This window comes from Monodelphis domestica, chromosome 8 (genome assembly GCF_027887165.1).
Source record: "Monodelphis domestica isolate mMonDom1 chromosome 8, mMonDom1.pri, whole genome shotgun sequence".
Lineage (NCBI taxonomy): Eukaryota > Metazoa > Chordata > Mammalia > Didelphimorphia > Didelphidae > Monodelphis > Monodelphis domestica.
Genome location: NC_077234.1, coordinates 45,446,377 through 45,461,705, shown reverse-complemented (window position 1 = coordinate 45,461,705; position 15,329 = coordinate 45,446,377). Strand labels below are relative to the sequence as shown.

Here is a 15,329-nt window from a genome sequence, read left to right as displayed (position 1 = left end):
TCCCACAATGATTGTGAGGCTCCAGATGTGCTGAGCCAGGCGTGGAGCATATCCAGAGGGCTCCTGGGGGTGGGGGACCTGGCCTCAGACACGGGTGTCAAGAGCCCGCTCTCTTCTCTCTCCTCTCTCTCCTCTCCATTCTCCTCTCTGCTATTTTCTCTCCCCTCTCTCTCCTCTCTCTCTCTTTCCATTCTCTCCTCTCTCCATTCTCCTCTCCTCTTCCTCCTTTCTCCTCTCTCCTCTCCATTCTTCTCTCTCCTCTCTCTCCATTCTTCTCTCTCCTCTCTCTCCATTCTTCTGTCTCCTCTCTCTCCATTCTTCTCTCTCCTCTCTCTCCATTCTTCTCTCTCCTCTCTCTCCATTCTTCTGTCTCCTCTCTCTCCATTCTTCTGTCTCCTCTCTCTCCATTCTTCTCTCTCCTCTCTCCATTCTTCTCTCTCCTCTCTCTCCATTCTCCTCTCTCCTCTCTCTCCATTCTTCTCTCCTCTCTCCATTCTTCTCTCTCCTCTCCATTCTCCTCTCCTCTTCCTCCTCTCTCCGTTCTCTCTCTCCTTTCTCCTCTCTCCATTCTTCTCCTCTCTCCATTCTTCTCTCTCCTCTCTCTCTCCATTCTCCTCTCTCCTCTCTCTCCATTCTTCTCTCCTCTCTCCATTCTCCTCTCCTCTTCCTCCTCTCTCCGTTCTCTCTCCTCTCTCCGTTCTCTCTTTCCTTTCTCCTCTCTCCATTCTTCTCCTCTCTCCATTCTTCTCTCTCCTCTCTCCAATCTCCTCTCTCCTCTCTCTCTCCATTCTTTTCTCTCCTCTCTCCGTTCTCTCTCCTCTCTCTCTCCTTTCTCCATTCTTCTCCTCTCTCCTCTCTCTCTCCATTCTTCTGTCTCCTCTCTCTCCATTCTTCTCTCCTCTCTCTCCATTCTTCTCTCTCCTCTCTCTCTCCATTCTTCTCTCTCCTCTCTCTCTCCATTCTTCTCTCCTCTCTCCGTTCTCTCTCCTCTCTCTCCTTTCTCCTCTCTCCATTCTTCTCCTCTCTCCTCTCTCTCTCCATTCTTCTGTCTCCTCTCTCTCCATTCTTCTCTCCTCTCTCTCCATTCTTCTCTCCTCTCTCTCCATTCTTCTCTCTCCTCTCTCTCTCCATTCTTTTCTCTCCTCTCCCTCCTCTCTCCATTCTCCTCTCCTCTCCCTCCTCTCTCCATTCTCTCTCCTCTCTCTCTGTTCTCTCCTTTCTCCTCTCTCCATTCTTCTCCTCTCTCTCCATTCTCCTCTCTCCTCTCTCTCTCCATTCTCCTCTCCATTCTCCTCTCTCCTCTCTCTCTCCATTCTCCTCTCTCCTCTCTCTCTCCATTCTCCTCTCTCCTCTCTCTCTCCATTCTTCTCTCTCCTCTCTCTCTCCATTCTCCTCTCTCCTCTCTCCACTCTTCTGTCTCCTCTCTCTCTCCATTCTCCTCTCTCTCCATTCTTCTCTCTCCTCTCTCCATTCTTCTCTCTCCTCTCTCCATTCTCTCTCCTCTCCATTCTTCTCTTTCCTCTCTCTCCATTCTTCTCTCTCCTCTCCATTCTTCTCTCTCCTCTCCATTCTTCTCTCTCCTCTCTCCATTCTTCTCTCTCCTCTCTCTCCATTCTTCTCTCTCCTCTCTCCATTCTCCTCTCTCTCCATTCTTCTCTCTCCTCTCTCCATTCTTCTCTCTCCTCTCTCCATTCTTCTCTCTCCTCTCTCCATTCTTCTCTCTCCTCTCCATTCTTCTGTCTCCTCTCTCTCCATTCTTCTCTCCTCTCTCTCCATTCTTCTCTCTCCTCTCTCCATTCTTCTCTCTCCTCTCTCCATTCTTCTCTCTCCTCTCTCTCCATTCTTCTCTCTCCTCTCTCCATTCTCTCTCCTCTCTCCATTCTTCTCTCTCCTCTCTCCATTCTTCTCTCTCCTCTCCATTCTTCTCTCTCCTCTCTCTCCATTCTTCTCTCCTCTCTCTCCATTCTTCTCTCTCCTCTCTCCATTCTTCTCTCTCCTCTCTCTCCTTTCTCCTCTTTCTCTCTGCTCTCCTCCGTTCCTTTCTTAAAAAAGAGCAAACTTTGGTGTGGTCTGAATTTAAACCACATTCCAATTCTGCCCAGAGGCTGGACAAGGCCAGACTCCTGGCACACTGGAGGCTGGTTTCAAGGCAGGATCCTGTTGGTCTGACTCAGGATGTGGCCAGTGACTGGGACTAATGAGACTCATGGGGGCAGGAAAGGGCAAAGCGGCCAAGGAAAGCCCCAGACAGGCAGTGGGGACTGAACTGGACCAACCACAAGGTGGACCAGCGGCTTGGCAGAAATCCAGGGTAGCCCAATAGCTTGTTTATGGACATAGTATGCTGACCCTGGGGCCATGTGCCGGGGATTCAGGACGGCCTCCCCACTGGCCTCTCCCCGGCCTCCTCTGTGCGCTGGGCCTCCCTGTGGGGACACTTTTATGCAGGAGTTCAAGTGATGCTTCAATGGAAACGGAGCCCCCGCCAGGACACACGGGCCGTGACGACGGGCTGGAAGGAAAGTCTGTCGTCATCCTTGTTGGTGGCTTCTGCTTACCATGACTGGAGCTTAGTAGGAACTTCGCGAATGACGGCGGCTTAATTCATTTTTCCAATCCACGCTAAAATGTTCTAATGCGGAGACGGCGTCCGGCAGCCAGGATGAGCCGCCGTCGAGAGGGCAGCGCGGGGTGCTCGGGGAGAACCGGGGAGACGCAGCCGATTTTGGGCCAGGAAGATGGGACCGAACGTCCCTCCTCCCGCTTGGCTTTGCTTGTGCTTTGGACATTGTGGCGGAGAGCTGGCAGGGAGCGCCCAAGGCAGGGCCGGGCTGGGGCTCCGTCCTCCCGTGTCAGTCCTCCGTTGGTGGGTGTCCTACGTGCCCGCACGCTGCGTCGAGGCCAGGGCGAAGGGCTCTCCGGGACGTGGGGCTCCCCTTCTGCGCCCCACCCGTCTCGTCTTCTCAGATCGGCCTTCCCTGAGGCCCCGGTTTATTGGGTCTTCTCCAGTCGGAGCGGGGTCTTTGTTCTAGTCAGGCCAGTTTGTCTCCACTCATGTCCTCATGGCAGCCAGCTTAAAAATAGCATTCTGAGCTTGAAGAGGGCTGCATTTGAACCTAGACCAGCCTTTTCTTTCTTTTTTTTTAAATCCTGACCTCCGTCCAGGAGTCAGTGCTGGGTCTTGGTTCCAGGGCAGAAGAACAGCAAGGGCTGGGCAATGGAGGTCAGGTGACTTGCCCAGGGTCACACAGCTGAGCAGTCTGAGCTCAGATTTGAACCCAGCTTCTGTGAGCCTGACTGCATCCACGGAGCCAGCCAGCCGCCCCTCTTTGATGAAGAAACGGCATGCTTGGCCTGTAGAAAAGACGACTCCGTCCTCCACCTATTTAAAGAGGGATTCGATTGCTGTGCTTAGAGGTCTCCCAGGAGACATAATTAGAAGCAGCGGGGAGAAGTTCAGTGTTCAGGGTTAATATTGGGAGAAACTCTGCTTTCTCCCGGCACATCCTCAAACCTGCTAAAACTTGACTGAAGTACAATCTGCCCCCACCGCCAACGTTCCCAGCCTCCCTGTCGGGCCGTTCCAAGCCCCTCGTTCTGCGCCCCTCCCTCTGGGCTCCCTGGATGCCCCCCCTCCCTCCTCGGCCCCCCCCCCCCCCCGCACGCACTGGCCGCTGGCTGCTCTCTCCCTGGGCTGACCCTCCGGAGCCCATTCGGCTCCGCCGTCCTTTGCCTCTCGCCTGGCTTGGCCTGCCCTGCCGCGGCGGCTCACAGCCTTTACCCCGCTCGGGCTTCTACTCACAGGCTGCCAGAAGGCCCTGCAAGAGAAGCCGCCCGGCCCGGCCGGGGAAGCCCCGAGTCTGCTTCTGCTCTCTGCCCCCGCCTCTTGTCCTTCCCTCTGACCCGCTGAGCAGAGCATTTCACTGGGAAAGTGGAGGGTCCCGCGATGGGGCCTCCCCGCGTCCGGCCTCCGCCGCCTTCTCTTCTCCCTCTCCGCTTCCAGGTGCCCCCGAGGGTGCCGGCTCTCCTCCCGCCCCCAGGCCCGACCTTCTCCTCTTTCCTGATGAGCCTCCCGGACCCCTGCACCTCCCTTTCCTTCTCGCCAGTCTTCTGTGGCTCTCGTGGCCCCCGAAGTCCCGTGTTGCAGAGGACACAAAGCGTCCGAAACGCCTGAAAACAGACTCGAGAGGACCTTCGGCGCGGTCCGTGCGTGCGGCCGTCCCACCCCGGGGACCTCCGCTCTGCGCCGGGCCGGGAGGCTTCTTCCAGGCCGCCTTTAGTCGCCGTGTTCTTTCTTCACTTCACGACTGTCCCATCACGTGCGAGCTCCGCTCATCAGCGGCCTCGGCTTCCCCTGCTGCACAGCGTGGAGGCCTTCCTGGGTCCGGCGTCATTGACCTGGTCAGGCCCCCCCCAGGCTCTGCCCGGGGCCCTCTCTGTCCCCTGCCCTCCGTCTGGCTCTGGATTCCGGGCTCGCAGGGCATTTCCCCAAGGCCTCGAGGAAGCCTCCTCCCTCCCCCTCCTCGTTCCCGACTTAATCCCTTCAACAGCCGAACACCCCGTTCTCTTGATGCCCTCCTGGCGGCCGTACCGCTGGGGAGGCCGCTGACGAGTCTCCACAGGCTCTTCTTCGTTTTATTATTGATAGGATTTGTCCCCCAGTGTGGCAGCCCAGACGCCGCCCTGGGGCAGGCGCCTTCTCTGCCTCCTCCCCGGCCCTCCCTCGTTTGGCTTCTCCGCTTTGGAACCATCCCGAGGCGCTGACACACGTGCAGCCGCCCAGCGCCCATCCCCGATCCCGGAGCCCAGCGCCCGACGGGCCTGGTGGGGCTGAAGGCCGCCTTCGCTTCGGCCTTGTGTGCGTCGTCCCATTGGGAGGAGATGACGCCTCCTCCCGCCTCAAAGGCCCTCCTGGCACACACGGAGCGGCTGCCCGGCCGGGAAGGTCGGGAGAAGCCGGAGCGGGTGCCGGGCCTCAGCCCCGGCAACGGAAGAGCGAAGGCCGGTCAGGACCCTCGAGGGGGCCCCAGCCGTGGCTTCCTGGTCTCGACCCGAGTTAACCAGGCCTGCTTCCGAGCCCCCTCCCAGCCCGGCGACACAGAGGTGACCGCGGCGTGCAGGTGGAGAATGACAAGCAGGGACCCCCACCATCCCGGGCAGCCTGGGGAAAGGAGGCGGCAGCTCCCCCTCGGGGGCAGACGGGCCCGCCGGGGTGCCTTTTGGGCATGACTTGAAATCATCTGGGAAAAGGCTGCTGCGGAGGTCCAGCTCTCCCGCCGAGGCCTCTCAGTGGCCCATCGACCATCCCTCCCCGACCCCGGCCGTGCCGTCACGCCGCAGTCTTGTTCCCTGCGAGCAGCCCCGTTCTGGGGCCATCTGTGCGTGGCCTTGGGCCGAGGTCTCGCCTTGGGCGACTTGGCCCAGCGCTGCAGCGGCCTTCGTGTCCGCGACCGTTTTGTCCCCAGAAGCAGCGCCGAGTGATTGCCTCTCGGGCATCGCGCCCTGCCCGTGTGGTCCCGTGGGAGGTCTCGGATCCACTGGGCCCAAAACAGAACCCGGCCTTTCCTCGGGGGGAGCTTGGGGTCCCTGCACCGCCCGGGGCTGCGTCTCCCTACAGGGTGTCGGTGTGCAGGCAGGGACGCCTTCCGTCTCCTCCCCACACCGGCTCTGCAAAGGGCTTCAGAGCATTTAAGGGCCGGCCGAAGAGCTTCCCTGCGAGTCCTCGTGTCTGAGCCTCCACAAGCCCTTCCTTCCTGGCTGGGACCCCCAGCTTTTCTGCCTCCCTCGTTCCCTCTCACGGAAGCGCCCAGACTGTGTTTGAAGTCTTTTAATAACAATGTGGATTTTTTCCCGTGTCACAAATGTGAAAACGTTTTAGGGAGAATAAAAGCTTCGCTTTCCTCTTTCGGAACCCCTGACGTCAGCCTCTGCCCACAGGGAGCCCCGTGTGTGCCCAGCTCGCCCAGGGCTTTGTCCAGCCCCATCGACAGGCTCCCTTTCCTTCCTTAGGGGGAATGCCGTCATCAGCCCAGCCGGCCGATCCAGAAATGGCAGCAATTATTAGTCAGAGGCATATTCAGGGACACATTAAATGAAAGCTACAAAAGTCAGTCAGGAGATGCGTTCAAATCCTGGCTCTAGGTTACGGACCCTCATCCTTAATAGGGGGGTGAGAATAACCACCCAGGGCTATTGGTGGGAAGGAGGGGGGTGCTTTATAGTGTCCTGAATGGGGTTCCGTCGGGTCAAGAACCCAGGGTTGCTGCTAGATCTCTGGGTCAATGCTGCTGGCCTGCAAAACTAGCCCCTGCAGCCTGAACCAGACTGAAATGTAATGGAGAAATGTTTAACAAAATAAAGAAAAATACATGAAAACACAGATGTTAATTGGTGGTTCTCTTGGTCATTATGGGGTCAGCAGGGTTATTAGTAACCACAGTGTGTGCTCAGTGGATGGAGCGAAGGAATTTGAACCTGCCTCCGGCTCTCACAGGGTGATGTGACCCTCAGTTTTCTTGGCTGTTTAAAGGGACTTAAACTCACCCTCACAGGAAAAAATATGTAAAATCCTTTATAAATCTTTAAAGTGTTCTCTAGGATTTTATGTGCTATAAACATTATTCTATTTTTTAAGGTTAAAAAAATTAAACACACTGTTAGCTAAATGGGAAAGTTTTATTCAATAAATATAATCTGGCAAACTTAAAAAAACAAACATTTACTGAACGGTACAGTAAGCAAGTTGCATTTACTTGACAACGTACAGAAAGGTTTTAGAAGAAATCCATTACATAACCACAGTGTCTGAGGTCCAGCATTTGAACTCCATATTGCTACAATGTCCAGCTGCACTTCTTGCCCCTTAAAAGCACACATTCACCATTTGAATACACAAGTCCTGTAGACATCCTTTTAACAGGATTATCCTTCAAAATAAAACCCATGTTCTGCTCAGGCTTTTTCTTATGACGATAGAGGATTGCCTCATTTGAAATGTAAATAAAATGTGTACACGCGAGACCCGAATTAAGCAGTTCAAGTGTCTTTGGTGTCCCTTTCTAGACGCCCCATCCCCAAGCTGAGCCTCCCTCGCTTTCTCCCTGGCTGCTTGAAATTCACTAACAAGAATCACAAGCTTTAGGGAAAAGCCCCCCCTCTGCAGCGGGAGATGTTTGGAAGCCGCTCCTCTCTCGGTGATTGAGCCTCTTGTCGCCCAGCTCCCAGCCCGAGGAACTTCTAACAGTGATTTTGAAAAAGGGAAAAAGAAAAGGCAGTTTGGCAAAACCCAAACCACTGAACACACGAACGAACTTTTAACCGCGCGTGTGCCACATTCGACACTAAACCGCAACGCCCATCTGCAAGAGGGAGGCATTTTCTCATGTCCTTGGAACTCGTGGAATTATTCTGTCTGCAGCAGAGCTGCTCAGTGGCTTTGTTCTGTCTGTAGTTTGTCAGTCCAACCATTCTCAGTGCTGGAAGCAGCACTAGTCACAGCACTCTGGTGGCAGGCAGGTCAGGGAGCTCCGGGCCGGCCTCCAATGGCAAACCTCTGCCTCAGGCACCTCCAGGACTGCCCTTAGGGAGGCTGATGGACTTGAGGACATCTTGTCTTAACCTCTTCATTTTCAAAAGGAGAATTTTGGGGTGACCATATGCTTTTTGGGGGCCCAGTTTTCATTTCCTGCCCTGTCCCCCGACCAGTAGTCTACATCTAAAGTAGTTGCTGGGATTGTTTTTTAAGTGCAGGGTTCCTAGTTCACTAGCCAGTGGGAAAACACCAACTGGCAGGCAGACCACCATTTTAAATAAGCTAATTCTGGGTAAGAAATCTGAGAGGAGAGATGGATACTATATATTTGTTGGCAGAAACATCTGGGCCAATTGTGTGCAGTACCCACTTCCAAAAGAGAGCGCGATACAGATAGAAGCAATGGAAATATTTCCATAAATGATCCTGGTCAGGTGAAGTTCTGTAATACAAATTTCAGCACTAGAAAAGAGGTTTTTTAAAGGCAAGTCATGTCACGTCATTTCATGCTCAGCAGACTATCATACCACATTATCTTAAATTTAAAACCTTTTTATTTTCCCCTGAATCTAGCTTTAGTATGTGGGCAGACTTTAACAAAATACACGAAACAGTAAGATCTTCATGTTATTTTACAGAAGAAAGAGTCTGCTGGTTGATACCAAGGTTTGTTTCACTTGGGTTCCACTATGAACATCAAATCAACCCTGGATATCACTGCAGGAACCCTGAGGGATTATCAGGCTGATGGCTAGTGGTGTAGTGCCAGAGGCAAAGACTCCTGCAGTCCATCTCAGGGCAGCAGCCTTTTGCTCCAAAGCAGAGACAGTAAACCTTCTGCAAGCCCTTTTATGTTAGGCTTTTTATCAGATAAAAAAGCAAACTTTCTCTTATTTAAGGGTGCCTCATCATCCCCTTTTGGAAATGCAGGCTGCACATTCCTGTTTGCATATTAGCTGTCCTTCCTATGACGCACTTTTCAGAAAAATAGTCTTCTAAAAGAGGCCTTTCTTGTACACCTGGAGATTTGATAGGAAAATTTTCTAAAGTGGAGGTTAAATTCAGAATGTGAAAAACACTCCTCACTGAAGCACAAAAATGTTCCATTAATTAGAAAGTTCACGGGGGGATAAAGGCAAGTTACTGTGAGTCCTCCTTCCCTCCGAATTGCTGTAGCCTCCCATAAATGAAACTCCTTCCTTGCTTGAGAAGGAAGGGAATTCAGATTCTGAAGTTACATTTTTTGGGTGGCCTCCTTACCAGCCTCACAGGCCTATGTAGGGGTTCAGTTGGGTTTGTCCCTAATATTTCTAAGACAAGGAGTACTTTCACATCTTGAAAATATCAATCACTTCCAAGACATTACAACCAAGACCAATCAATCACTCAAAGCCACTTACAGCCTTAAAACATCTGGACTTCTGAGGACTGAAGCTGAGTTAACAGAAGTCACATATAACAATTAACTTCTTTGCATCTTAATTTCCAGCTGCTACCTTTGATTCAGAAAAAGAGTTCACTTAAAGTCTCCTGGAATGTTTCAGGTACCATTTCTCTTGGGGGGGGTGGAGGGGGGAGGACACCAAGCCAAGACAACATTGACTTCAAAAGGCACAATGACCAGATTTCCTTTCTTCACGTAGCTTGTGGAATCTGGTGGCAGTGCCCCAAAGTCAGGAGAGAGGCCCCGGGTGAATATGTTTTCCAGAGCGAACCAGAGATGGGCAGAACCTCCTAGGATGGGGCTTCATGCTGGAGGGCCTGGGGGTGCTCAGAACTGGCTGATGTAAAAGGCGAGGGGGCCAGACTCAAGCTGGAGAGGGCAAAGGCCCACCTGAAGCCCAGCCACACTTGAATCTGTTTCATAAAAAGTACCTAAAGTATTTATAATACTGTCCAAACTTAATTGCGTTCTTTTATTTCACACATTTGTAATTACAACATTATCACAAAATGGACGGCGATCAAGTCTTTAAATAAATGAAGGGCAGAGAAAAGGTTTAGCTTAAAATACAGCAAGATCAAAATGAAATACATTAAATGGATTAAAACATGCAAAAAATCCATCAATGATAAAACTTATGAAATAATGCCTAAGCTAATGAAAATGGTAGTTTTCCTCATACTGTGGCATAAAAGCTCCCTTGTGAGTTGTGGTGAACGTGAAGAAATAGTTCTGATTTCTGTTGTAATTAGAATTATACCTCTATGGTCTTCTAGTGTATAACACGTGAACTTTCCCGTTCTGTTGCGACCTCTGCCACTAAGAGGTGGTGTGGGCACGTAGCGACTACCTGCCTAGGGGCAGACCAAGAATGGGTTGGTTTTCTTTTCTTAGAGCTCTGCCCCACGAACAAGAGACAAAAAGCCATAAAGCAATAACATGGGTTGTGGGGGTGAAGGGGGGGGGGGGGGCTTTACTCAAATGCAGCTAAAATTTCAGTCACAAGAAGAAGCTTCAATAGAATAAAAAATATAGAATAAAAAAATAGAGTTTTTAAGGCAAACTTTTTAGCACAATTTACAGAAGCAGCTTTCAATAGCGGTGGGCGCCCTAGCTAATTACTGACTATTTTGACATGTAAACAGGAGCTCGCTCTCCTTTCCACCTTGTTAGCAGAACTGTGTCCTAGCAACAGCTGGAAAGCCATTTGGTTCTTAGGATTCCAAATACCACGTGAGGCAGCAACTCGAGCGAGAACAGGGACGTTTTCAAGTTGGCTACAGGGCTGGGCTCATTCGTTTGGAGTCGGCGTCAGGAAAACCGACACGTGGACGGAATTGACTTATCTGAAAGCCTGTTTCTTTACTATGAAACTCGCACAGGCACGTGCTATTCCACTGGTCTCAGGAAGCAGTTTTGCTGAACTAAGGAACAGTCACTAGCCGCAGCATTCCACCGAACTTTCGGGGAAAGACTGAAATGGCTGGCCCGGGGCTGGGCTCCTCTAACAAGCAGATGAGTCCATGGTGGAGAGGGTCAGGATGCTCCTGTCGTTGGTACAGAAGGGGTCCGATGTGCTCCATGATCTACAGTAACAATAAGAGACAAGTTTGGCTGACTGGGAACCTCCGTAGTGAGAAAAACGAATTAAGACTAAGCAAGCCCACCGTGGGCTCGTGGTTTCCGTCCTGCCTCGCTAGGCCCTCGGCAAGAGCGATTGGGGCGAGGGAACGAGCAGGGGCCTGGTGCTCGCCCACCACGTGGAGCTCAGGGCAGCTGGCCAGGATCCTCGGCCCGGCCTTGCTGGCTGTCCCAGGGGACAAGGTGAGCGACCGACCCCCCCCCCCTCCCCCCGGGGCGCTTTTCCTTCTCGCCAATAGGGGAGGGCTGTTGTGGCTATCGGCAGACAAACGATTTTTAAATGACTATTTTTAAAAAACCAGAAGACTTTAAGCTTTTTTCCCCTTTTAGTGTAGGAGAGGGCCAGCCTTCGCCCCGGACGGCTGCGCTCAGTGATGTGCTCAGATCACCAAGGCCCCGGGAAGTTAGGACAAACGGCCTGGCCCGACAGAGGGCAGGAGATCTTCCAAGTTCAGATGGGGGCTGCGGGATCGCACAACTTCCTGGTCCCCCCAGGGGAAAGAAAGCCATTTTTTCCTTTCTGTGGAATAGCGTTTCACACTCGTTTCAGGCGAGGCTCACACATATTCCATCACTTCTCCAAGAAAGCCTGAAAAACAGGACAGCTGGGATGCACTAAGGGACAAACTGCAGACAACCAGCACTCGTGGCGGTGTTCACTCTCCAGGGGATTCTGTCCTTGTGGCACCTACAAGAAGGAAAGGGCCAGTGCCGGGTGGGGACGGCCAAACAGCGCTTTTGCCGGGCCATGGCCAGAGGCTCCATAAAGTGCTGAGACTGATCGGATCTCTCATGGAAACCAAGTGGAGGTGCAGAGTTCCCGGGCTTGCGTTCCACATTCCTACTTAACACATTCAAGAAACAGAGGGCTTCCCCACCTCTCGCCTGCTGAGCTCTCGGGGACACAAAAATGCTGGGCAGAGGAATCGGATTAAACAGAGAAGCTGGATCTATACTTTAGCTATCATTATTTCACTCCAATTGTTCAAATCAAATGGTTTAAAGAAACTGAGGAAGACTGAAGTAACCTGTAAATTTACCAGTGACAATCAATGCCCGCATAGCCCTTTGAATAGCACCAGAAAGGTTTGCATATTGTTTTTCTTAACCTACTCATTCAGATCTCTCTCCTAAGGTTTTACAATTATTCAATAAGTTGTGTTTCCAGTAGGGAAGGAACAGGAAGCATGGCAGCAATAGTTTACAAGTAACCTGAGAAATTGGACAAAACCAGGAAGGTCCTTAAATAGTCTGTCAGAGATCATTTTAATTACCCAATACTGGATCCTGGACTTAGAAAAATGTAGAACAAGATGCTCCACAGAGGAAACAAAAGAGCCTGCAGTAAGATTCTAAGTGCCCAAGAGTAAAGTCAGGGGATGGTATCATCTACCCTTAGGGGACAGGGGACTGTTCACAATTAAAGCCAACGGTTTCCCTGAAACTATCAATCATTTATCCGGGTATAAAATGTACAAAGCAACATAAAAATAACTCTTTTAAAGGTTCCTTTTTCTATATCCATGAAAAACTGTTTATATGTAATAAAGAATGTCAAGAAAAGTGGAACTATACACAATGCAAATCCTAAAAATGTTCATTTCTGGCTCAATGTTCATTCCAGATTTAAAAGTTTACTAAAAACACACATTTTCATACTATCTGTTTTCTGAGGAGCCAAAACTTAGAGGGAAATATCAATAAGGAGGTCCACTAAAATGCTGACTTCCAGGTCCATGCTGAGGGGCCGTGCAAAGGAGTGAAATCATACTGTGAATTCAATTCTTCAGACCAGGGACCGAGATGGCGCTATCGTCCTCAGAGGAATTTTGAACTCTAATAGTCATGGGAAAGCCTCCATGTACTTCACTGCTCACACAAATGTCTTGTGTATGGTGTGAAATCACCATTTGCATAACTATATTCTAGCACTATGAAAATATTACCAATCCCATTTTATAAGTGGGCAAGAATATGGTGATTGGAACCCCAGACATTGTGTTAACCCAAGAAGAACTTTGCAAAGCACTTGTTTTACAGAGCAGAAGTGATTAAAGTGTATTAGGGAAAAGTCCACCAGATTTCCTGGCACATGAATGATATCACACCCATTGTACTTAGAGACAAAATTAGTCTGAATATTAAACAAATTCTTTTAACAGTCACAACAAAGCTATTCCCTTCTGCCCTGAGGTTCATTCAGAAAGGCTTGGGGAATTATGACATCATTCATATAAAGAGAACCACAAAGTACAAAAGGTTAGTATTTCAATCCCCCACTTGAAAGATATGACTTTTAGTGAAATGTATGAATTAGTTAAAAAAATACTAAAATCGTTTTTAAAATGTATTTCACCCAAATGTTTCTTAAAAAGGCCTTTTTTTGGTGAATATTTCCCCACATGGAAACACTTTATAATTTAAGAAATGATCAGGTATTTAAATAATTTAGGATTGGCACAAGTGCCCTGAGAGTTGATACAGATTTTAAACTTACTAAAATGAGCTAGAAGTGCTAAATTAAAAAAAAACAAAACTAACTTAAATATCATATAACTTAAGAAGGCAATGGGGGTAGGGCAAAGAAATACTACTGCCTTTTGTATTGTAAAAGAATAAATCAAGGTCCAGTCCCCAATAACACACTTGAAAAGATACATTAAGAAGAGAAAAGTGAGGCTTTTTGACTTAACAAATGAGAATATTATTTTGTCAAGCCCAAAAGCGGAAACCAGAAAAACAAAATATTACAGCAGATGAGTGAATGAGAGACATACAAATCAAGACGCTATCATATCTACATAAAATCCCATACACAATATATTAGAAAACCTGTAAAAGAAAGTTCAATACACAGAAGTCTTTTCAAAGTGATTTTCTCTTCCTTTTAGAGCAAAAGAAGCCCTCCTGGCCCTCCTCCCTCCATCTTTAGAATCAATCAGCGAGTCTTACAGTACAGGCCCGGGGTTCACTGCAATGGGCCCAAGTGGCTGGCGGCACTGGGTCACTGGTGAGCTAGAGTGGCAGCTCGTCCCGGTTTATAGGAGACTCCTCTGTAGCAAAGGCTACCATGAGACATGTCACACCTGTTAACCTGCGCCGCGCTGTAGTTTCCCATCACTCGGTCCAGCATCCTTCCAAGAGATGCATATGCTGCTTGCCCCTCTGAGAAACAACACATGGATTCCAAGCACTCGACCCCGGGATTTGTTTCAGCAAGCTAGGAGGAGAAATGGAGACAAGTTAGCAGACCCAGACCCTCGTGGCAAACGCTTCCTACACCACCACCACCACCACCAGAGTACTTTAAAAAGGAAAATGTAACAGGAAACTTTCATCTAGTATGATAGCTATTAAGATTTACGTGATAATATGTTGTTATGAATGAAGTATGAAGTAAAATACAAAATAACAACTGGGTGGTATTCAATTTTGCAAAGCGATTTCTATGAAATGGCTACAAAATGGTAGTTTCCTGACTATTGCTACATTTTAGGAAAAAGATATGTGGGACTCGGAACAAAATCCGGTGAACAAAGGAGACTAAAGAAGCTTCACGTGGCTGCTAGAACTGTAGCTAATTTATAGGCTTTTATCCAGCACCTAGAATAATAACACTCTGCTTCTCAATCTCTCGGGGAGACTTCCCAGCATGAACCACCACCCGAGTTCTGGACAGAACGCGTCCTTTTTATTAATCACGTGGTACACGGAGTTAAAATTGGAGTTGCCGATTAAGAACTAAACGAAGAGAGCTGTATTAAAATAATGAAATTCAAGACTCTCACTGGTTCTTGGTAATCTCATAGAGGGGTACTTTACAGCACACCGTCCTGCTAGGCTTCCTGAGGGAATCCCAATACTTGTTTCACCAAGGACACTGGATGATCTGAAAGGGTTGTTCTTAGAAGAAATTTTTTTTAAATTCAAATTTGCTTCTACCAGAGCAAATTAGTTGCATACCTACTACTGTTATATGGTATAATTATATCTACATAAGACATTTAATGAAATTCTTTTGAATTAAGGTTATAGAGAGGAAAAAGAAAAAAGGGTATGTAGGGAGAGAGGGGAGTGAACAGTTATTAAAACTGAAGGTGTTTGTTGCAAGTTGGAGTGGTGGAAGCCACCCAGAATCGGGAAGTCAAGACTGAGGGCTGGGACGCTGGGCTGGCAGTAAACCTCTGAGCCCAGCTGGCGCTGTGATGCCCGGCCCGCCCCGGGTCCAGGAATCTCCTCTCGTGCCCCTGCCCCTTTCCCATGAGAAGGGACCGCCAGCAGTTTCATGCTGGTATCATGGATCTATCCCCAGGCTTCTGTCCTTTGCTCCTTTCACTGCTGAGACCCAAGAAAAGGGAAACCTAGCACTTTGCTCTAGGATAACCATGGCCTCCTCACTAACCTCTCTGCCTTTACAGCTCCTCCACTCCATCTTACAGACTGCTGCCAGACTGATCTTCCTTCCTTCAGTGTTTTCATTATGTGCCGTCCTAATCAGAACATCCCTATTCATCAAATCTCTAAAGACTGATAAAGCCTGGCACGGGAGGGCCTCCTGGCCCCATTGGGCACAGCCTCCCCTGCACTCCCTCATAGCCAACTCTCCGAGTTCCATCCTTCCTGGGGCCATGACCAGCCATCCTGCACCCAGGCAAATGGCACCAAGTAAGCCCTTAATCCAAAATGTTGACATATTCCATTTGGGAATAGGGA

General features: G+C 49.7%; 1 protein-coding gene across 14 annotated transcripts in view; it reads right to left on the bottom strand.

Annotated features, from left to right (window-relative positions):
- Nucleotides 1-9,421: 9,421 nt before the first annotated feature.
- The window catches only part of ATP11B (ATPase phospholipid transporting 11B (putative)), a 152,694-nt gene continuing 146,786 nt past the window's right edge, over nucleotides 9,422-15,329 (bottom strand). For 5 of the 14 annotated variants that reach the window (XM_056807473.1, XM_056807474.1, XM_056807480.1 and 2 more), the window contains 2 exons: nucleotides 13,703-13,836; nucleotides 9,422-10,561 (listed from right to left, as the gene is read on the bottom strand). In XM_056807473.1, the coding sequence (XP_056663451.1) occupies nucleotides 13,734-13,836 (103 nt within the window). In that variant the 3' untranslated portion in view covers nucleotides 9,422-10,561; nucleotides 13,703-13,733. Of the gene's footprint in view, nucleotides 10,562-11,854; nucleotides 13,837-15,329 lie in introns of those variants that run through there. The other 9 variants (XR_008914004.1, XR_008914005.1, XR_008914007.1 and 6 more) reach the window with 4 other exon arrangements.